This window comes from Aythya ferina (assembly GCF_964211825.1).
Source record: "Aythya ferina genome assembly, chromosome: 2".
NCBI lineage: Eukaryota > Metazoa > Chordata > Aves > Anseriformes > Anatidae > Aythya > Aythya ferina.
Window position 1 is genome coordinate 138,871,430 of NC_140297.1, and position 23,538 is coordinate 138,894,967.

The window sequence follows — 23,538 nt, forward strand, 5'->3', positions numbered from 1 at the left end:
CTGTAGTAGAAATGTATTGAATTATCAACAAGTGATAACTGGTCATTTTTCACTTACAGGAAGCTTTTCAGCTTGGAATATACTGGGCAAATACTAATACTGTGCACAAATCAGTCGCAATCAAACTGATCCATAATGTGACCTCCCCGAAATGGAAGGATGCTGAGAATGGGGAAGTGGTAACACTGGACGAAGAAGGTTTTGTTGAAGCTGAAATAAAACTTGGTGCTTTTCCAGGTCATCAAAAGGTTAGGAGAAAATCATATAACTTTAATAAAAAATCATACAGCAGATGAAAACAATCAAATGTATGTAGCATAAAAACTCTTCCCTAATTATGTTAATACATGTAAAACATAACAAGAATATAAACAGTGTATGAAGAATAATTTAAAGCATTCGATAGTCAGAAACATTCTGTCCAGCTCATCAAGATACAAGACTTCCTGGAAAAAGAATTAATGATTTCTCAATCTTGTTTGAAAAACATTGACAGATGCAATTTCAGAAATATGTGATATGGCTTCAGTTAAAACGTACATGAATGTAGAAAGGACTTCCAGAGTTATGTCTTAAATGAGTTTAGTCTTAAAGGGCAGTTCTGTCAGTGTATTTCAATATTTCATGCTTTTACGTGTGATCTGATCATCTTCATTATTGTTACCTTACAGTTGTGTCAGTTCTGCATTTCTTCTATGGTTCAACAAGGCATACAAATTCTACAGATAGAAGATAAGACAACAATAATCAATGATACATCATACCAAATCTATTATCGGCCACAGCTTTGTATTTCCAAACCATACTCAGGAGAAGAGGTAAAGTAAATACTGTTTTTGTTTGTCATGTGCTTTACAGGGGCATTTATATTTAACTGCATATATCAGAACTTGAACAGAAATCATTAGGCATAATAGTGCTAGCTTATGGTATATCGCTTCAGTTTAAAATACAGAATCCTAGGCAAATTCAAGTGCAGTAATTAACTGTGATCAAAATCTGTGCAAAGCAGGAGATTCTTGCACGTTGCAGAATTAGTTCTGCCTGTTCTCCATCTGTTCAAACACTAATGGCCATTTCTGTAAAATAGGCAGCATAATCCGTAGTAGCTGTTGAAATTGTTCTGAGAATTTTTACTGAGTTTGCGTGTAAAAGAGGTATATTGGCCTGGCAGGCTGAAAAGTTTTTGTTATCCTTTTGGGAAGATTCCAGTTATCTGAACAAAGCTGCAGAACTAGAGACGTGCCCAAAGTTTATGTATTTCAGTGAACTGCATCAAATCGTGAATATCAGTTTTCTAATAATCTCACAGTATATTTAAGAACTAGCTTACAGGAACCAAAATGTATGCATGGTCAATATATTTTAATCAACCATTTATATATATTTATTGAAGATTACATTTATTGTAAAATATGTGGAAAAAATTCTCAGAGTCAAACTTGCTAAAGGATTTGGCAGATATACGTATTTTTAAAGTTCCCTATTTCTGTATTGTTTTACTTCTGCATTAGTTTTCTTTACATCAGCATCTAAATTTGTGCATTGTGCATTTTGTGGTAGTCTTATGGGGAATTTAAGGGGAATTGGAAGAATGCTGAGGCTAAAATCCATTACAAGTTTTATATCTATCAATGGATTTTCTTCTCACAGTTATTTTACAGTGATGTAACTGTTGCTTTTGGTAGAGTTATTTTGTGCAACTGAGAGTGGGCTGTAGATAACTGTGTTCAGTGAACTGCTTAAGTATAACTGGAGACAGATTTTGGCCAAATATCTTTTAATGCATTAGACTCAGTGCAGCTTATAGTTAGTTGTGGCCAATTGGCTACCTACAACTGTTCTGTGCAATATCAGTGTGTATAAAAGTCCCGTTATGAGCCAGCATGTCCCCCTACTACCATCTCTTTTCTTTCCAGGAATTCCACTCACCAGACAGCACTGTGTTCAGCGTCAGTCCGGCTGGGGCACCACCCACTGAAACCCTGACTTCTGTGCCGTGCTGGGACCTGATGTCGGACGCCAGTCCATTAACTTCAGGGACGCCACCTACTCAAAAACGCATGCTGCTGAGTTTCAGTCCAGGTGGCTGTGCTGGCAGTTCTGAGTTCTGGAGTCTACCAGCTGTAATTAAACAGGAGTTTCCAAGACAGAGCGTGGCAGTGCCCATAGGGGTTCGTAGTGAAAGTGGATTTTGTACCAGGTACAGTTTGATGAACGTAGACACTGAACAGTCATGAATAGTGAACTTCCCTTGTTGTTATAAAGCCTCGGCTAATAACAAATCATAAGAGATTAACTCAAAAGTCAGATTAACACGTGCCACCCATATGTAAAGGCAAGTCTTACTTTAATTTAAAAATTGTTATCTTTTGATGGTTTTGCTGTTTTTATTATAAATGGTTTAATGTTTTGGTCATGTACAAGTTGTATGATTTTTATGATGTATGGGCTGCTATTTATCTATGCATACAAAGTAAGAGAATGGAAAGTTTATGTTTGAGATTATGGTCTTTTCTATTTTTTTGTAACAATTTAAAACTTGAGGGACAATGTGTAGTAATACAATACAAAAATGTAGTTTTTGATTATAGAAGGTAAAAATACATTTTAGTAAGCATAATAAGAGAAAAACAGGAAAAGTGATACAGGGGAGAAACTATTTTAAGAGTATAACAGGGAGAGATTTCCAAGTTTTAAAGCTTGAAATATTTAAATATGCATTCTGCTTCCAAACAAATGCATCCAGTTAGTTAAAAATAGAAGTCCTATTACATATCGGACCATAGAATCAGCATAGAATGGATTGGGTTGGAAGGGACCTTAAAGCCCATCTAACTCCTATCCGGCTGCCATGGGCAGGGATGTCACCCACTAGATCAGGTTGCCCAGGGCCCCCTTCAACTTGTCCTTGAACACTTCCAGGGATGGGGCATCCATCCCTGGTTGGATGGAACAGGTTGCTTCTATGAGCAACCTGTTCCAGTACCTCACTACCCTCTGAGTGAAGAATTTCCTCCTAACATCTCATCTAAATCTCCCCTCTTTTAGTTTAAACCATTCACCCTTGTCCTATCAGTATCTGGCCATGTAAAAAGTCACTCTGCATCTTTTTTATAAGCCCTCTTTAAGTACTGAAGGGCTGCAGTGAGATTTCCCCGGAGCCTTCTCTTCTCCAAGCTGACCATCCCGAGCTGTCTCAGCATGTGTTCACAGCATGGCATCAGACCCCATAGACTTGTACTTGTTTAGTTTCATCAGGAGGTCTCAAACCTGGTCATTGCTTGCAGTGGGAAGGACTGTGCTCCCTCAGTCCCCACCTAGAGGTTCAGGGACTTGAGAGATGTAGGAAGCCTGATTGTCAGTGAAGACTGAGGCAAAGAAGTTGTTGAGTACCTAAGCCATGTCTGTTGTTACCAGTTCACCCCCCTCATCAGAGGGGGTACACTCTCACTGGCCTTTCTTCTCTGACCAATGTGCCTATAGAATTCCTTCTTGTTATTCTTTGCAGCTCTTGCCAAGTTCAGTTCCATCAGTGCTTTGGCTTTCCTGATCCCATCCCTACGCATCTTTGCTCTTCCCAGACCACATGGCTTTCACTGCCTGTGCATTTGCTTCTTCCATCTCAATGCCCAGTTTTAATTCTCAGATTTGATACATAAATCTATACATGCTTGTATTGGTATAAATAAGAAACAAGCTGCTCAAATTAGAGAAACTACATCAGTATAAATTATCATCCATCTAATCTTTCTCTTGCCTGAAGTATTTGATATCATTCAATCCCTCATATGGTTCCTCTGCAGAATCTAAGAGATATTGTGGATGCTAACGATTCCCACACAGACTTCAATTAAAAAAAAAAAAAAATGTGAAGAACAAGGAAATAATTCCTTGTAATTATGAGACCGCTATAGAGGATCTTAATAAAATTTTGAGAGTGTTTGGATTTCAAAATCACCAAGAGGTGAAGTTTTTTTAGAAATAGCCAATAAATTTGCACGTGCAAAAAAAAGAATTTGTGTTTATACTACTTTATATTCAAGTAGCTAATGAGTAGTATACAGTTAATTCATTTTCATTTTGAAAATTTATGTAGTGATGATCTATAACATCAATGTTTGAAAGGGCAATAGCATTGTGGATCATTCCAGGGGAGTAGTCAGTTACAGATTTATGTATTTGTTAAAAATATCTTTCATGAGTATCACAGAAGTATGCGTGCAAATTCTTCTGGAAAATTTTAAAGATTTATGTTAAAAATTTGGGCTTACAATCTGATGTTTTTAATTTAATATAAATCTGTGCTGGCGAGGGCTCTAATCTTGCAAACACACATGCTCCATTTAACTCGTGAGTAGTCTCTATGAAATGATTTTTTCTTTACTGTTACGTTTAATGGTATTTCTACATGGTCATTTAAATGTAGTGCTTAGTGAAGACAGGTACTTGCCTAAATGCGTAAGTATTGCATTGGAACTCGATCAGAAAGAATCTTATAGATGGTAGTTCTGAATGTTTTTATTTGTCCAGATTAATAACACTTGCAAAGTTCGTAACCAAAACAAAAAAAAATTACATATCCAAATAATCTTCTTCTGTTTTAGAGCTATAACGCTGACTTACCAAGAACATCTTGGTGTGACATACCTAACACTTACAGAAGATCCAAGTCCTCGTATAATTATCCACAACAGGTGCTCCATTTCATTGCTTGTACAGGAGAATTTCAAAGGTATGTAGTATGCAGTAATCAGAAACAATATGCTGTTGTAGTATGAATAATTTTACTGTATTTCCAGTACAAAGATGAATTTAGTATGTGTTCTCATTAAAAAAAGAAGTTGATGCTTACATGAAGGTCTATCTCAAAGAGAGAAACTCTGGAACATACTGAAGCCTGAAAGCTATTGAAACTAACCATGAGGTCAGGTTTTTGGGTCTCCATGGTTCCATCTGCCAAGGTGACTTGGTAGTAGGAAACTAGTAGATGGTGAAATTCTGTTGACATCAGTTCAATCCCATAGAACAAGTAAATCTACTCAGATTGGCAAATGTAACTAAAACAAAACATATTTTCAAAATTCCAGCTACAGTATGTTAATATAAAGATCAGTGAAAAGAAATTTATGTAAATCTTAATAATATAAAGAGAAGAAGAAAAAAAACACATACAAGTCAAACCAATAGAAAGGTAATATCTTTGTTAGTAATTTTTCAGGCAGTGTATTTTAGAAACTTAGTTTTTGTAAGCATAGGTGGGTTTTCATTTAATACAGGTTTTAGAGAGACCTAATCTTATGTATTTTATAAAATTGCAGATACACCAAAATTTGAAGTTTACTGTAGAAAGATTCCAGCTGAATGTTCAGTTCATCATGAACTTTACCATCAAGTCTCCAGCTATCCAGATTGCAAAACAAGAGATTTGTTACCCAGCATTCTTCTGAAAGTGATGTCTTCTGACAAATTAGTAAATGAATGGAGTGATGTTGTGGACATCAACAATCAAGGAACTCAAGTAAATCTATAAACTATTTCCTAGTTTACAGCATAAATCTCTGTCTTTTTGACCTGCATAGCATATTGTTCTTCTGCAAAGTGCATATTCTTTCTGTTGGCCTTGTTTGGTTTTTCTTATTTAAGCCTTGGAAACTCTCCTTCCAAAGGCCCTTCCTGTGGGATTTGTAGAATATGGCTTACCCCTATCAGTGGCTGATTTTAAACATAGATTGAAAATACACACTTTCTAGAGCTGAAGTTTTTCACTTAATTTTGGTCAATGTGGCAAGGTCAAGGCATTCCCTGGAAAAATCAGTCCTGAAAATTTCTGGTCCCTGGAAGCAAAGAATCACACAAGATCCAGGAAACTCCTTCCATTTGGTAACTTCATTATCCCAGGTTTTTTTATCTTTACATCTTGTAGGAATCATCACTGTCATTCTCCGTGTCCTCACAGAAGCTAAGTATGTCTTTATAAAAAAAAAAAAAAAAAAAAAAAAAAGCTTTTCCTTCTGTTATTTTTCTCCTGTTTTGAGGTAAATGAAAACTTCCTTGACTGGAGTAATTCTTTTTGATGGGAATTTTTTCCATCTTTGAAGTCATTAGTTTACATGGAATCAACATAAACTGCTTGGCTCTTTGAAAGAAATACTAGTTTCAGATGTTTTCCCTGGGGACCAATCACAAAATGCTCTTGATTATTGAGTGTTATGTTATATAGCAAGTAGTTCGGTTTCATTCAGCAAGCCAGTCAAGCAATGCGAGGTTTCAAATTTCAGTCATTAATGTTATGCCAGACCAGGGTTCTTTATAAGTATCTGGCTCCTAGAAGGAATTAGATGCTAAGACAACATTTGGGGATCATTGTCTACTTGAAGAACTCTCCAAATAAAAATTGTAGCCTTCTGTTACTGAAGTTTTAGGGTTTACATGTAGAGTTTCCCCAGGATTTCTCAGTCAGTCTTTCTCTTAGAAAACTATAAATACAAATAAATAATGAATATGCTAATAGCTTTAGATTTGACTTCACATACAACTTGGTTGAGATTGTGAAATAACTGGAACTTTAGATGATCCTACGTAATTTGTGCTCTTTCTGTCTAGTCTCAGATACTTTTTATTCACTCTTCTCTTAGAATATGTTACTAATATGTAGAAGAAAATGTTACCAATTTACTAAAACTTAACGTATTTATCTCTGCTCACCAGAATTATCTGAGATTAGAATTAAAATGACCAATCTTTAAGATCCATGACAGTTAACAAAATAATGAGATTGCACTGAAAAGTCAGTAAATGTCCTTTTTTCACCAATTCCATAATGCAGGATTGAAAATAACTTTCAGATATGCAAAGGATTAAAGTTGACAGTTAATTAAATTATTTTACATGTGATTCTCAGACGAATTCTCAAAATTCTCAGAAGATGTAATTTGATGAATGAAACAATTATCTATACAATGTTATTATGTACAGGTAACAGTTTAAGTTAGAAACAATTTAAGTGCTGATCCTACTGAATTTCCAACTGCTTTTCCTTCTGGTGACTTGTTAACAGCAATAAATACTGCTCAGGACAAACTCTGTTTATTTCACCTGTGCTAGCCCTTTATCTTTGTGATATTCCCTGAGTTTATGTTCCTATCAAATAATAGTTTCTTTCATTACAGTCTAGTAAATCATTGTGTTGATAGTAGGGACTACAAGAGAATCTAGCTTGTACTAACAAGGACTGCTGTGAGTCTTCTAAACCTAAAAAGACCTTAAATTTTTATATTCGGGGAAACACAAAACTTACATGGTGATACCACACAATTAAGCTCCAAAAACAATGTCATGTTTTAAATGAGACTGTTTAATCCTAAAGGCAACTTGTTCAGAATGAACATTTGCACATTGTACAAGCAAGACACAAGCCTGTTGTCAAGTTCCCATTTTCCTGACTTTTTAGATGTTTTAAACTTTCCAGTGGACTCCTGGAATTTCTTTGTGACAGCATCTTGCATGTGAAGGTGTTCATACAAAACCGGTGTAGATGGCTTAAAAATTTGCTCAGTGTTGAGTTGCTAAGCAAGTTGTCATGAATCCACGACATTACTTACATTTTAGCCTTAGTTTTTATAATTTTGCTGTCATGTGTTTTGCATCGTGCTATCAGCCACTCATCTAACCAGCTCTGAGCTACAGCATAGCAGCATAATGTTAACTTAGGATTTATTTTCTAGAGAAGAAGGTGGGATTTTGCAGAGCTCCAGGAGTATGCCTTTCTCTTTAGTCCAAAATCACAAATTAAAATTTTCACTTTACTCTTTACTCCCCCCCCGCAGCATATCTTGCTTATTCCTGGAAGAGTAGTTTCTCATTAAAATGTATTCAGTCAAAGGATGAGGTGCAAATTTCATCTAGCTCTAGGGCTGAAATATTTTAAATATCAGAGCTATTATTTTCTGAACTACTGAAATCTGTTTCTTTTTTTTTTTTTTCCTGAGCAGTATTGTGATTTGAGTAGAAGATCTCAACCAGAAGGCATTAATAGTATTAATTCAAATTTTGACAGATTAAAAATAAGAGTTTCAGTAGCATTCTGTATGTGTTTACCTCTCTCCACTAGATTGTGTTCTTAACTGGCTTTGGCTATGTTTATGTGGACATTGCCCATCAGTGTGGAACAATAATTATAACCTTGGCCCCAGAGGGAAGAGCGGAACCCATCGAGATCAACCTCAACAGGTACATAAAGAATAAAAAATATGGTAAAAGCATATCTGACTAGTCCCAAGAAGTCAGGCTGCTTACCAAGTGTTAACTGACTTATGGACTTTGTCTTAACTGTTTGTTTTGTTTAATACTGCTGCATGTTCCATGGCATATATTTAGACCACATGTTATGTTTTGTATATCACAGCTTAAAAAAAAAGACAATCTAACATCAAAAGTCTTGTTGCTTTAGGGTAAACTTTATATGTCTGATACAAAAAGAAGTCCTGAGTTGTTCATTAAAAAAAATTGTTTTCAATCATAATTAATTTTGAGTGTGTTCATAAGTTTAAAATATATTTAGCCAGATCCTGCCATCTTTCATCATACAAGCTCCCACTAAAATTGATGGGAAGCTTGATGTGTAAGGACTGCAGAAAAAGTCTTACATCCAGTAATTAACTGGACCTGATTATAATGTTCTTCCTTAGAAGACTTCCCCTGCTTCCACCACGCACCACACACAGCCTGGTGCTCAACTCCATTCAGTTGTGATTATAGCACTACCTATTTCTAGCATGCAGAACACCTGGCCTCCAGCAATGGTGTTACAATTAGAGTGGAATGTCTTGTACTGTTTTTATTTGAGCTATAATTAAGTATTAATCCCTCAGAAATTGGTCATCAGCAGTACTTAATAGCCCACTTGCTAGTTAAACTTGGCAAAGAGCAGTTAACACTGGAGGGGGGGAAGCCCTCAATGCCATCGCTATAAAAATGCTGTGGTGGTTTAGTTGGAGCGCACTTTGCCTTGATAAAGTGAAATGGATTATCCATAATAGTAGCCTTCAGTAGTGGCTCCAAGAAAATGCTGTACAGCTGAGGCTGTAGTTGAATTATTAGAAAATGTTATTTGTTGTCCACTTTAATATTTGGCTATGCTGCAAATCTGATAGGGGATTACTGTGTATATAGGGAATTCCTGTCAAAACTATCCTGTTGATAAGAAAGAAAGAGAAACCTGGCATAGATCTGTAATATTCCACTTCTTAGAAAATCTCCGGGGTGGTACCCACTGCGGTGATCAAGGCTGCCAGATCCCATTAATAGAACTTGCACAATGAGTTCCCCATGTATTAAAGAGAACATCTCTCCTGTTAGCTTTTTGAGAAAGCAAGATGCTAGCTGAACTCAAAGGATGTAAAGTAACAAACTTCTTTTCCCTCCTGTCTAGAAGTCAAGAGCAGAGCCTGTCCTTGAAAATGTTTATCAGTCAGTTAAGTCTTGCTGTGTTTGATGATATTACAAATCACAAGGTGTCGTCTGAACTTCTGCGTCTCACAGCAGACAACGTTTTCCTCCACATGGCCCCAGCAACCAGCTACCTGACACCCCTGTCGCAGGAGTTCCAGCGAGACACTGGGGAAGGCCTCCCACCGTTTTATAGTCTCCAAGTGTATTGTGAAGACTTGCAACTGGACAATCAGCTGTACAGCAAATCCAATTTCCATTTTGCAGTCCTGCTGTGCCAAGGAGAGAAAAACGAGACCATGCAGTGGTCCAGAGTGAACAACCTCATTGTTTCTAACAAAGATTTGGAAAACTATAAGGAAAACTGCTTTATAAAACTTTGCATTGCTTTTTCTGAGGAAGAGAATTTCACGTTTCATGTGAATGACCTCAGCTTTGAGCTCAAACCAGCTAGGCTTTATGTGGAAGACACCTTTGTTTACTACATTAAGACTTTATTTGATACATACCTTCCAGAAAGCAAAGCTGCTTGGCAGTCCGTTAATATTTCAGATACTACCCAGATACTGCCTGATCAAGTGAGAGAGCATGCAAGAGCTTTAGTCAAGCCAGTGAAGTTAAGAAAATTAACAATACAACCTGTTAATCTGCTCGTCAGTATTCACGCTTCGTTAAAACTGTATATAGCCTCAGATCACACTCCGCTCTCCTTCTCTGTGTTTGAGCGAGGACCCATCTTCACCACTGCCAGGCAGCTCGTCCATGCCTTGGCCATGCATTATGCTGCTGGAGCACTTTTCAGAGCAGGTCAGTACTTTTTCTCAACCTGTAATATTTTTATTAGGTACCAGCATTCTGTAATTGTTTCTCAGGCCGAGTAATTTAGATGTTAGCCATACAATTATTGTTTTCCTCAGACACTGTTTAATAATGATACAATATTTTGAGACATGTTTCAGGTCCTGCCATACGACAGAAGGGAAATAAAATGGCCGAGCAGACACCAGTGAAGATTTGTAAAGCTGTGCTAAACATTAGCCAGCCGCCTGAAGGCTTTACTAAACCCTGAACACAGCGTAAAAATGTATTCTAGCTGGCTTAGGTTTTGTCATTTTATATTATAGTGCTAGACTGAATCAACCCACATTCCTCACATAAACTCCCCAAAACTACATTTAATCAAATTATTCAGCATGTTGCTCTGCATTCAGAAGTAAATTATAGCCCTGAATGTTGTTTTGTTGTTAAAACTCCTTTTGGCTGCAGTTTATGATTAGGAATCTGTCTTTCTTCATAGAGCCTTCATGCTAAACTGGCACACAGATGTTTGCTGTCCTTTGATCCAAGAACTATGAAGTTTGCTGTTACTAACTTTTTCCCAGATAGAATCAATAGTGAGCTATTAGTCTGTAGGTTTAGCAGGTACATTCTGTTTCCTGTAAATGTTAATTTATATTTATAAATATAAATTCATAAATAATGAGATTATTTAGTGTGCAAATTATCTTAGCATACAACATAATTTTACCTGAAAAAGGAGGAAGACCCTCCACAATTGCACACAAGTAACATACTCCGCACTGAAACGTAGGCTTTATTTTCCTGCATATTGATTTTCTGAAAACCTGATTCGTCCATTTGTGCTGCAAGCATAGCTGTGACCAGTTTTCTGTGCATGATTGCCCAAATTGTACAGATGCATTTCAGGTATTTATAAATAGAAATAGTGAGTTCCTGATCTGGTATTTCACTGTGCATGTATCTGACTTGCATAGCCGATTATGGCAACTGTGTGTACAGTTGGGCACCATAACGTTGTACATGGTTTCATTATTTTTCATATGTAGTTGCTTGCAAAATTTGCAGGTTTTGCTTTTTGCTACTCGTTTGGATTTATTTTACAGTCAAATCCCATAGTACAAAAGGGGAGATCTGTTTTCTTGTTAATTAAGAGTGAAACTGTGGCCAGTTGTGGTCCCCAGTGTGAATTTGCCTCCCCACAACTATATGGGAGTGGTGCTACAAGTGGTGATAGACTGCAGCAGGAAATTGGGGTTATATTGGCTTTTCATCTGCAACATCCCAGGTGAAGCACATATGCTAGTTACAGATTCCTGAGCCTGATATTGGTCTTTCCTCCTGTGCTACTCTTGCAGAGTGCAGCAGTGCACAGTCCAGCCCTTACTTTGGGCTCATAACATAGCTGAAAGCAAGCAAATTTAAATAGTAAGAAATAGGTTTGTTTCAGTGGAACTTCTCTTCAGAAAAGCACATAACCTTATATTTAGTTATTAATTATATCACTCTCAGAACATTCAAAAATAACGTGTATTTTTGAAAGGGGTTACCATTATTAAAATGGTGAATTTTGTATATAAGTGTTTGCCTGGGCAGACAAAGCAACTGCTTTATTTCGAAGAGTTTGTGACACTTGTCAAAAGTCTGATTGTTTCAACAAAGTTAAAAAGGAGGAAAAATTTGTGTAGAAAGCTTTATATGCTTTGCAAGCCCTGAATCCTTTCCTCACTGTCAGGTGAGTTACAGTTCTTGGACTGAACTCTCGTGGAAGAGGGGTCTCTCTGCTACATTTAAACCATGTTAGTCTTCTCCAAGATGAGGGGGCGTTTGACCCCATTCTCCTCACCTCTGCCCCATGTGTAAATCATTGTAGCATCTGCACACGGTATTCCCAAACAGCTGTGCCTTGCTCCTTGTGGGATACACTCCTGTTTTACCCCTAGCTGCGTGCAAGACCATTGCCACCCTGTGGAGGGCACAGGATTTGCCCCAAAACCTCCTCACGGGGTTGTATGAGGCTGCCTGCCCCATGTGCTGCAGAGGAGCAGTCAGACTCCGTGTCTGGTAAGCAATGAATGAGGCTGGAGAGCTCTTCTCAAATATGCTGATTAGCATTGCTTGTCTCGAATTAGCAAAATTTGCAATGGAAATCTCCCATCCTTTTCTAATTATGTTAGCTTCTATTTAAAAGTTAGCAAAAAATCTATTTTAAAATATTATTAGTGTCATCCAGACCTAGCCCTATAGTTGTCTACAAAGGAAATGCAGTGACTTTTTGCTAATATAGTCGTAATTATTTCATATTAGTGGATGTAATTACAAAGCATAGTTTGGGATATGGCAGTCTAACGTGGTACTGTATTTTTGTGAAGTAGCAGAGAGCTTGTGAATTGCGGGATTGCTCCTGATGTCTCCTTTTTTTATTCCAGCTTAGTCCCATACCTTCCTCGGGTCTGCTTGTCCATGTTGGCAGCAGGAAGCCATAAGTTTTGCTCTCAGTGTTGGCCAAGGAGGGTCACCCTCCCTGCATCCTTGCTGTGCACAGCTTCCAGAGCTTCCCTGGACCCATCCCCAGGATACCAGGCAGCCCCAACTCCTGGTTTTATTCTGGTTTTCTTGCCTGAAAGCACTGGCTGGCCAAGCAGGTGTGTGGAGCTGGAGCCTCTCATGTCCTGGCCTGGCGGTGCCTGCTCGAGGTGTTGTAGGGCAGCGGGGCATTGCCCAGCTGTGTCCCACAGCCTGGGGCCGTCACCTCACACCATCCCGTCACCACTTCTGGCGAGGGGATCAGTTATCAGGCACCGCCATCCGGCCTGCCTCAGCCAGAGGGACAGCAAGGTGACAGTGACACCTCAGGGAACGAAGCAACTGCTTCAGGCATGCCGAGGAGATGTAAAAATAACATAAAATGCGGCCGTTTGTAAGGGATTATTGCAATATTATCGATCAGAAAAAAAAAAAGCAGAAAGAGCATCTTTTCCATCTGCGCATGGCTCCCCACCCCTCCAGCTTTTCATCACTTCACACAGTGGCAAGTATAATTTGTTACAAATATGACACTGAGGGAGTAGCAGGCCCAGCCTGGAGCGCTGGCTTCCTCTGGGTCCCCAGCAGGAGCGGGCTGCCAGTGGGACACTCCTCTCCCGGGCCGCCACGGCGGGCCTGAAGCACTCGTGGCCGCTCTGCTCGTCAAGCTGCCAGTAGTGCTTGTTTTTTTTTTGTTTTCCTCCTCCATCCCACCCTCTCCCTTATGTCCAGTGCGATTCCCTCTTTTTATACGGCATGTACCGGAGCTCTCAACCTGCCAGGGCTGAAATGTGGGACAGATTCAACAAGAATAATAGATTTTCCGGGAGCTTAGAATGATAGTATGAGATTAATTCATTTCATATGAGTAACATTTTCTCTTCTGTTCAGTTTCATGATTCAGCCTTCCACAGGAGTGACTGGGAGGGGTTACTAGAAAACAAGAACAGCATCTGGATAGCAGGAGTTTGCGGTGACGAGATGGGAATGAGGAGGGCAACACAGATCAAGGGCCCTCGGCAGGAGAGCAGGAGGCAAATCAGTCCATCTTTCAGTCTTCGGTCCCTGTCGTGCCTTGTGGTGATCTGATAGTGCTAGCTGAAATTCACGATACCAAGGCTCGAAGACCAGGCAGTTCCCGTTTAATGTTTATTGCCATTTCTGAATCACTCTCTCTGGACCGCCAAAAAGAAAAAAAAAAGTCATGCAGCACTATTTCCCTAATAAATCTGCTGCCAACCACCCTGAGAAAGACAAGACCTGCAAACAGCTTTCCAGCAAGGCTCGCAGAAATTGCTGTGCGCTTGGCCATCCTGCAAGCTGCTGGCAACCCTGCATTTATATAGGAAACTAGATCCGCAGATACCTCTCATGGGATATGCATAGGGAATACTCCCCTATGAGTAACCTAATCAGCATGTAGATGTCATTGGTGTTTACACAACTGTACTGAGAAAAAGACATTTGTCTGGCTTTCACTACACTCTGAAAGAAAATGATCAGCTTAGAAGGGTTGGGGTGGATTTAAAATAACTTCTTAAGCACTTGTCAAAAATCTGCATCCCCTTTCCTAACACTCCATCAAGCAATTGACCTCCACACTCCTGTAAAGCAGTACATTGTATCAGTATAAACTTGCTGTCACAATTCTATCACATAAGGATGTGAAATCACAACGTTGCCTTATAGCATATAAAACCGACCGAGCGATCTGAACTTTCAGTACTGTTCCTCCATAGCTGTGAGAATCCCGCATCCACCTCCCTAACACACTTTTAGCAGAAATACGGGAAGCTCCTGGAAGGAAGTCATTCTAAAGCTATTTGTGAGTTTGCCAAAAGGATTTCTTTGATTTACGAAGTATGAAAGATTGCCATTTCTGAATTCATAGTGGATGAGTTATTTCCCGTGTTTTGCTCAAAGGAAGTTCATAATGCGATGAATTCTAGTGTGAAAAAGAGAATTAAGGAATAACCTTTTCACAACTGCTGCTTCTGCAGTTTTTGCAGCCGTAACATTTGTCTCGTTTCTCCATACAGGCTGGGTTGTTGGATCCTTGGAAATCCTCGGAAGCCCAGCTAGCCTGGTGAGAAGCATAGGAAACGGCATAGCTGATTTCTTTAGGCTCCCCTATGAAGGGCTGACCAGAGGCCCAGGAGCATTTGTCAGTGGAGTTTCCAGAGGAACAACATCATTTGTAAAACACATTTCCAAAGGTAGATCTTTCACTTTGTCGCTCCTACTGCTGCTTTGTTGTCGTGCATTGTTAAAGGATGTGTTAAAAGTTTTAAGCAATATTGCTTGCAGCTTTGTTTGGCTTGCTAGGCTGCAGCAAAATGCTGGGAGGGTAACAAAGCTCATATATAACATCTTATGTATTAAACAGATCACTGCTTAACTACAGTGTGTAAGAATGTTTCAGAAACTTCAGAATTTTAAACCTCCCACTGGGAAATCCAGCTTGGCTCAGCCAGTATTTCATGTGATAACTTCAGAAATATTAAAGGTGTTCTGTACTTCTGCTAACCATCAGAAATCCTACACTGTGTTGCCTCATCATATTTATTATTTCTTTTGAAAAAAAAAAAAAGTAGATACAGTTGTCATAACTGTGTAAGTATGCGGATAGGTTTTGACAGAAGGGCAGATCTGGATTTAAAACACAAGCAGCTTTTGTTTTGCGAAGTCTGTATAAACAGTGCCATCGCGTGGCTTCAGCCGGCCGGCAGAGGCGGCAGCTCGGCAGCTGCAGCTGCTTGCTGGTGATTCAGACTCAGGAGACATCCTTGCGGGCTCATTCTGTAAATATTTGTTTACCTTTCCATCGCCCGCTCTCCGTTTAGGTTAGATTTACAGAAGTTTGGGACCTCGGGAAGGATGTTCGGATGAGTTGCTTTTCCCACTGGCTGGGCAAACCTGGTGAAGGCTAATGTAAAAGGCATGATGTGGACCGTAGAAGCAGTGTGGTGATGCTTAACAAATAGTAAAGAATGTTACACATGGGCAACTTTTCAATTGACTTGCTGTTCTGCTCGTAAGCACAGTATTTCAGTGAGGCATAGAACAACTCCATGTTTTAAATTAAAGCATTTTGATCCGGACCCAAATGTATATCTCCATGTATTTAGGTACACTGACGTCAATTACCAATCTGGCAACAAGTCTTGCTCGGAATATGGATAGGCTGTCGCTGGATGAGGAACATTACAACAGACAGGAAGAATGGAGAAGGCAGCTTCCAGAGAGTCTGGGAGAAGGACTGAGACAAGGGCTCTCTCGTTTAGGCATTAGCCTTCTAGGTAATGTACTATTAAATATCAACTCGAGTGATAATTCTGTTTTCTAATCTGCTCATCAGCCTTTTCTACACGTGAGTTGTAATTGCAAAATCTGTTCTTTTTTGTTTTGTTTTGTGAAATAGTCGCACAGTATGTATATGAAATACCATTTGCTTTTAGCAAAGTTTAGTGACTTCTGTGTGTGCTTTTTGCTGGTAAAATAATTGCAGATATGGAACAAGTTTGCACTCTCTTTCTTTGTGAAATATTTTCATTGGTACATGGTGTAAATCTCAGAAGAAAAGAATATTCTGCATTGGACAGGGTGACTTGTAACTAAGTCAGCACAAAGACGTCATCACACTGGTGTTTACTTCCAACGAGTTATAGGAATGCCTTCTGAAACTGATTGTTTTTGATGCACTGTAGATATCGGGGATTCTTGCTTTTGTTTGAAAACCAGCTGAACTTAGTGCAGATGTTAAGTAATCTTTGATGAGGAATTCTGCTTTTACAAAGAGACCCAGATCATCCTGATTCGGTGTAATTATATTCATGAAGCGTCCAAGTGGTTTTGTTAGAAGTGAAGATTACCCTCACCATTTCAAAATAGTACCTAAAAACTGGAAAACTGGAAAACTAACCCATACTGGAAAAATCTCTGAAAGAAGTTTTGCCGTAAGGGGGTGGATTTTCAAGGTTACTTGTATTTGTCACACAGCAAAAGAATGCAGAATTGTATTGTTTGGCACAGTTCCTTAGTGCATATTAAAGAGTATGAATCCCTTAGAGATCAAAGTGACCAAATGCAGTCCAGTGCAAAAGGTTAGAAGAGCTGAAGCTTGAAAGGATTCGTCCTCTTTCCTAATCTTCAGTAGTGTACACAACTCCTAAATTTGCAACCGCAGCCCTGAAAGCCCCAAAGAGGAAGTGGTAAAAATGTTACAAGTTTGGGTTAAGTTACTGGAAATTATTTTAAGCAATAACATTAGATGATGTGAAGTACTGTCATTTGATAATGCCTGTAAACTGGAAAGCGAGTGTCCTGGGAGAAATGTGCATAAAGGAGAAATTTCATATATTAGTAGCTACTACCCCAATAGTAAGCTGTTACTGGTGTTACAAATCAAAGGCAGCTCAGAGAAGGTTTTATTTTTCCTTCTTGTTTTATTGGGCTAAGGGCAGTCAGGTTGAGTAACTGGTTGAAAGATTATACTTTTAGAAGCACTGTGTCAGCCTGGTATATGTGAGCTGGTGAAATGGTTTGGTGATCTTGGCTCAGTTATTAATAAAGAAGATAGCGTCGTTGCTGTCCCCTTCACCGACGCTGGAGCCCTTCAGAGCTAAAAGCATCAGCCAGAACTACAGAGCAAAACGTTGTGGCTTTGGCTGTTGCAATGTAAAGTTTCTGCTGTTCAGGGAAGCCAGGAACTTGTAAGATGCATTCACAAATATGCTGTGCTAGTATAATATGTCCCAGTACACAATGCTTTGGTTGTCTGCAGGAGGACGCCCGAGTTTAGAAAAACAAGATTTAGAATTTCAGTATCGCTGATTTTCCTAAGAAATTAAACATCACATTAGAAATGTTGAATTTCACATTAGCATTTAAAGAGAGCTCCTTTGCAAGTTGTAATCCTCTCCTTACTCCTGCTGTTATTCTATAGAGAGTTCTCACTTCTAAATACCTCTATTCTCAGCATGGCAGACAGCTAAGCATTCAGATAAATAACCAACGTTATGGGTAACTGGAACTGGCAATTATGGTACCTGTCACTAAGGGAAGAATCAGAAATATTTCAATGAACTTGTAGTAGGCATAATTTCTAATTTAATCTTGATTTAAAAAATAATATTTTCTATGTGTACACAGCAGCACCCACATAAATTGCATCGATACCTAAATTATGAACAGACCTACATTTCAATTTTTACAAATGCATTACAAAGCTGTTTCTGTCTGGACCATTTAGTCTAATGAATACTGTGCCTTTCCCAAAAAACAGTCACTGAAGGGAGCTACTGCCGTGCTGCTCTTTTTCACCAGCGTGTTCAGAGTAAACATGAAAATGCTTACTGAAAAAATACCTCCAGGTTCTTCCTACATAACGAAACAAAACGGAGCTGCTGGGTTATTTTCCTTCACAAGCATGAAGAGTTCAGATGAGTACAGGAATGCAGAGAGCAAGACCCTTTGAAGCCATAATTTCTATGACATTGTAATTGTAAAATTGAGAAGTGTAAGAAAGATTTATAGGATAGTCAGAGCACTGTCGTGTTTGTAAAAAGCCATCTGACTCGTGCAAGCAGCTTAAAGAATTCCAAATGCAGATTTCATGCCTAGGCACAGGCATGTAAGAGTACTCAGTTCACCGATACATTGTGGTATCTACGTAGAAAGAAGAGCTGCCTTTCTGATTTTTCTGAAAATCTGGCTCATGGTGACCCCAATTCAGGAAAGCTCTTAAGCATGCGCTTAAGAGCTTTGCTGAATCAGGGCCAAAATTATGTACTCTTGTCTCCTCCTCAGTGCAAGTTGTTCCCCATGGTACATTCTTAAGTGCTTTGTCCTGTCTCATTTTAAATGACTCAAGCACTGTCAGGGTGTTGTTTGATTTGATTGTTATCTTTGGCAGGCTATCTTCTCCTTTTCTAGTTTGGGGGAGACTCCTGGGTCATTTTAGTCACATTTGTACGTGAAAAAGCAAAAGCTTGTGATAGTTATTTTTGTTTTGTTTTGTTTTTATAATATGATCGGACAAAAATGCAGTGAAATTGTACTTAAAATGTTTAGATGACAGGCACTCCCCACTGAGGGACTATCTTCTGTATTTTGCTTGACAGGGTCAAGCGTAAAATAGTAGGTGCAAAAGAGTATTGAAACTATAGGCTTCGTTTTCAGCTGCTGAGCCTCGTGAACAGTACCATATTGAAGTAGCTCCCGTTAGAAAGTCAATCATTCCTGAATAACTGAAAAGCAGACAAATATTAGGGAAAACATTTTTTCACAGTGTCAAAAGTGCTACTAAAAGCTACTTGCTTTTTAGGGAAATGAATTAATAGCAATACTGAGTGACAATGTAATTGTCCTGGTAGAGAAGCCTGGATTGCAGAAGTTCAGATTTCTATTATTAAGGGTTGTTGTTGTTATTGTTGTTCTGACTGTGCAACGATCACTGTGTCAAGGCTGTTTTAAGTTTGCCTGTCTTTAATCCTTAAGGTCTTGCTATTCCGCACGCTAATTGTACAAATATATTAATGCAAGCCAACAGGTGCTCTTTTATTTTAGCTGTATTTTCATGCGATGTTTGCTGTAAGGAGACTACGCCCCAGCTGTATTTTCAGTATAAAACATTTGCGGCAACGCAGAAGGACAACAGCGAAAAGAAAAGGAACAGAAACAGTTTCAGTTTTGCTAGCTTCCAGCCTCACGACAAAGCATGGCCAGTTACTCCTGGTGGGGGCTTGGGAATATTTTCCAATTATTTCTTGGTCCAGAAGAGTTTGTCGCAAGCAAAGCAAGCTTTGCTGAATTCTGTAAGCCATGCTTTTGCTACATTCACCAAATATTGTCAATCTGAGCAGGAACCAGACTCGCTGCCAGTAATCAAATTCTTCTTGAAGTAATACAGTGATATACTTCTGAACTATCTGAATTTTGTAGTTATCAAAGTATCTTTTTTATGCTTACTGAGCAACATGTATTAACTAGAGTGCACCCCAGCTGATGTTTAGCAGATGTTACGGTGTTGCTGGAACTTCTTTGGTCCAGTAATGGAAGAATATGTTTTTGTTTTGTTGCTTTGGTGTTTAATTTTATTGAGGTTTTCTTTATACATGCGTAATGTGTGTGTACATATGTGGACATGCATATAAAATTGAATGCCTAGGGTAAGGAAGGAAAGAAAAATGGGGAACCATTTCTTGAAAAGAAAAGAGAAAATAAAAGAATAGAAAAAGGAAAAGGAAAGAGAATAAAAGAGAAGAATATAGAAAAGGAAAGGAAAAAGGAAAAAAAAAAAAAAAAAAGAGAGAAAGAAAACAGAAAAGACAAGAAAATAAAAGAGAAAAAAAAAGAAAAGAGAAAAAAAGAAAAGCAAAGAAAATAAAAGGGGAAAAAAGAAAAGATAAAAAAAAAAAAAAGAAAAAGAAAAAGAAGGGATGGGACAATGGTAGGATGCCACAGCTATCTCTAGACTACGAGGGTAAGACTGGGAAGGGAGGAACCACTACATGTACCTCATGCCCGACAGAAGACTCAGGGGAGAGACCTTCTGTGGTAAGTCCATCCAGTACGGTGCTTCTTTCACTAACTTAACATCAGAAAGAAAGAAGCCGCATGAATACCACGGGATATCTGCTTCACACAGTCTCTGGTGCAAGGAGATGCAGTGAACCTCACGTGTATGTCACCATTATCTCACTGCTGTTGGGTTTTGAGGTTGCTCAATCTTTGACCTTTTTTTTTTTTTTATTATTATTATTTTCCCTCTGCTCATACATGATGTGTAGAAGGAAGCAGCTGCACAGATCTGGCTTCCTCATGCAAATGTGTTAGGACCAGCCACTCCTTAAATGAAAGGAGTACGGTTAGAGTTGATTATGTGATTTGTGGGAGTGACCCCACCAGGCGAGTGAGTTAAGTCAGTGAGCTGCAGTTTGAGATAAGAGACTACAAAGGGTGAGCAGAGAGGGAAGAGATCGTTGGTTATACTTTTTGCAGGTAGGAAGGCACAACGTGCAAAAGGATTTGACAAGTGAAAGGGCAGTGGCCTAACAAAGAAATAAAGAGCATGCATAAAATGGCAGAATAACAGAAAGTGTGGAAGTACTAAACAACTGGCTAATTAAGCTATATATTATTTTTTGGGTACTTTGTAAATAATCTTATATAACACAGTCACAGCAGTTTCCATTCTGTTTCCTTGTCCTCTGGGCCTAATTCCAGCTGAGAAGTGCCTGGAGCATACCGCAGGTCCTTGGAGTAGGCTCTTATTTATTATTACCTTATAACATTGCTCAAGTGTATTGCAGTAAATAATTTACTAGTGCAAGGACTTAGGTGGATTACATTTAATAAGGCAATAACTTCTGTTCTGAAAGCACAGTTGCTGTGGATGACCTCGATAGATAGGGTGAAGGAGGTCACAGGGTAATGTAATACTGTAACTTAGCAGAACACCAAGTATTGTTTTATGCCTTCAAATGCATCCCCATCGTACAAAAGAAAAGACTGAGCAAACAATCCCAATTGTGTAATGTGGTGTTGGGTATTATTTCAGTCAAGCAGCAGGAGCAGCTGTAAGGACCAATGAAACAGAATCGAATTGAAAATTGTATCGTTTCCATGACATAAAGTTAAGGAAGCTTCAAGACCTTTGCGTTACAAAGAGTAAATGTTCAGCTGCACACTTGGCTTCAGCAAGTGATCTCAATAAAATCTGAGTATGACATTAACGTAGACCAGTATTTTCTGAAGAAATGCTATACATTTATCAGCAAATTACATACATACAGAAGTCAGAAGCAGTATCTAAGAGGAGAGGGAGGCATTTACGGGGGATGCGAGTTACATGAATTGCTAATAGGTAGTATCCTAAGGACAAGGATCTGGGGAACTGTGTGCTTCTTCTCATCCTCGTCTTTCATTTGGACAGAACAGCAGTGTACAAGCTCAGTATTGGTTCTTGTTGTTCGAAGGCAGCAACTTCTCTGTTTATCCAGTAACAATAACTAAAACCATCTGAAGACCGGGTAGCGGCGAGCTGACTGGCGTATGTCACGCTGGTGAACATGTGGGGCCAAATACCTCTGCCGTGATCGTCAGAAGCTGTGGAAGCATGCCTGGGTTTGCTTCCACATACAAAGCAGTATCTTCAAAGATGTCTGCACTGCAGTAAAAATGCCTTGTTACCGAGGTGACCCTCGGTCCTGTCATGAAATAATTGCTTGGGTATTTGCAGCAGAAGCTGCATACTGAGAGCTATCCGAGGAGCCTACAAACTGGCTTTCCACCGAGCAAAGAACTTTGGATAAGGCAAACCATTTTCTAACTGATGTCACTTTGTCCAATCGTTGTGTTCTTCGCAATTTCCAAATAGCTTATCTATCAAAATTACAATAAGTAGAGACATGTCTGTGGTTAAGTGGCTCGAGTAAACTCAAGATCAAAGAAACGTACCACCTCACATACCTGTTTACATTTAGGAAGATTTAAGTTGGAGTTCTCTGTTGATACTAAAAGCTGGGAAGGTCACTGTGTCACTTGTAAAAGTTTGACCCGTGCACATTAAAGTAAAATATGATCGTTTTCACAAAAAAGTAACAAAAAGTCTCAAAGTCTAATTCTGCTAATCTCAGTAATATATCAAAAGTTGCATTAGCTTATGAACGTTTCTGGCAGTGGAAGAGGATATAAAAATGATCTATTGAATACAGGCAGTTTTTATTCTCATGAATTCTATCTCAGGCTTATGTGAAAATCTTATTTCCATAACTAAGACTGGCGGACTTTATTCCAAGCCCAGCATTTTCAGAATTGCTACCCAGAATGAGCTACGTTATACCAACTCAGCAGAAGCATTTAGAGAACGTAGCTGGAGGATGAAAGCATACTGTCAGGTGATCTGAATGTTTAAAAAAGTAAAATACATTATAAAAAAAAAAAAAGGAAGTAGGGTTTTAACTTAAACTGAAGCTAAGGTATTGTTTAGCTACTGGGTTGGTTGCTTGCTAAACGGCTGTATAAGATGGGTGGCTTACCACCTGAAATTCAAACAGCACTCAGTTGCAGTAGTAAGATTGTTTCTTATTCTGGAATGTTAATCTTCACTAACTACTGGGGGGTTTTATTTTTTTTCAGGTGCAATTGCTGGTATAGTAGATCAGCCGATGCAGAACTTTCAGAGAGTGTCCGAGGGCCAGGCTTCAGCAGGACATAAAGCCAAGGGCGTTATCTCTGGTGTGGGCAAAGGGATCATGGGTGTCTTTACTAAGCCAATTGGAGGTGCAGCTGAACTTGTCTCCCAGACAGGTTACGGTGAGTTTCTCTGTTCCCAACGTCTCTGTTTAAATTTTCATGACCAGAACTTTAAAATGCTCTTCAAACACAACCTGCTACGTCTGCTTACTCGGCTCGGTAGCTGTGTGACTTTGAGAAAGAGTTAGAAGCGCCACATCTGAACAGTTATAAATGTTGTATTAATTTTCTTTAAAAATCATCATGTTGTGCTTCTCTCTTGTGTTACCGATCAGTCTTGTACAGCCACAGAAACACAGAATGCAGAGAGCATGAAGTAATCCTTGGAATACAGAAGAATTAGTTACAGAAACATATGTGCTTACAAAAGAGTTTTTGACATAAATGTAACAGCGCAACAGCATGCCCAATTACAGCATTATTTTGAGGTTGCTTTGTTACAGCAAGGAAAGAGTTGGGTTACCTCTACGCAAAGAGGGAGCTATGTTCCTGGGAGAATGAAGGGAG

At 38.9% G+C, this 23,538-nt stretch overlaps 1 protein-coding gene across 9 annotated transcripts in view; it reads left to right on the forward strand.

Annotated features, from left to right (window-relative positions):
• Positions 1–23,538, forward strand: part of VPS13B (vacuolar protein sorting 13 homolog B) — a 459,486-nt gene that overhangs the window by 424,351 nt on the left and 11,597 nt on the right. For all 9 annotated transcript variants that reach the window (XM_084510475.1, XM_084510471.1, XM_084510472.1 and 6 more), the window contains 10 exons: positions 60–248; positions 672–818; positions 1,920–2,203; positions 4,608–4,735; positions 5,322–5,521; positions 8,114–8,232; positions 9,434–10,257; positions 14,814–14,990; positions 15,903–16,073; positions 22,915–23,091. In XM_084510475.1, coding sequence (XP_084366601.1) covers positions 60–248; positions 672–818; positions 1,920–2,203; positions 4,608–4,735; positions 5,322–5,521; positions 8,114–8,232; positions 9,434–10,257; positions 14,814–14,990; positions 15,903–16,073; positions 22,915–23,091 — 2,416 coding nt within the window. The remainder of the gene's footprint in view (positions 1–59; positions 249–671; positions 819–1,919; positions 2,204–4,607; positions 4,736–5,321; positions 5,522–8,113; positions 8,233–9,433; positions 10,258–14,813; positions 14,991–15,902; positions 16,074–22,914; positions 23,092–23,538) is intronic.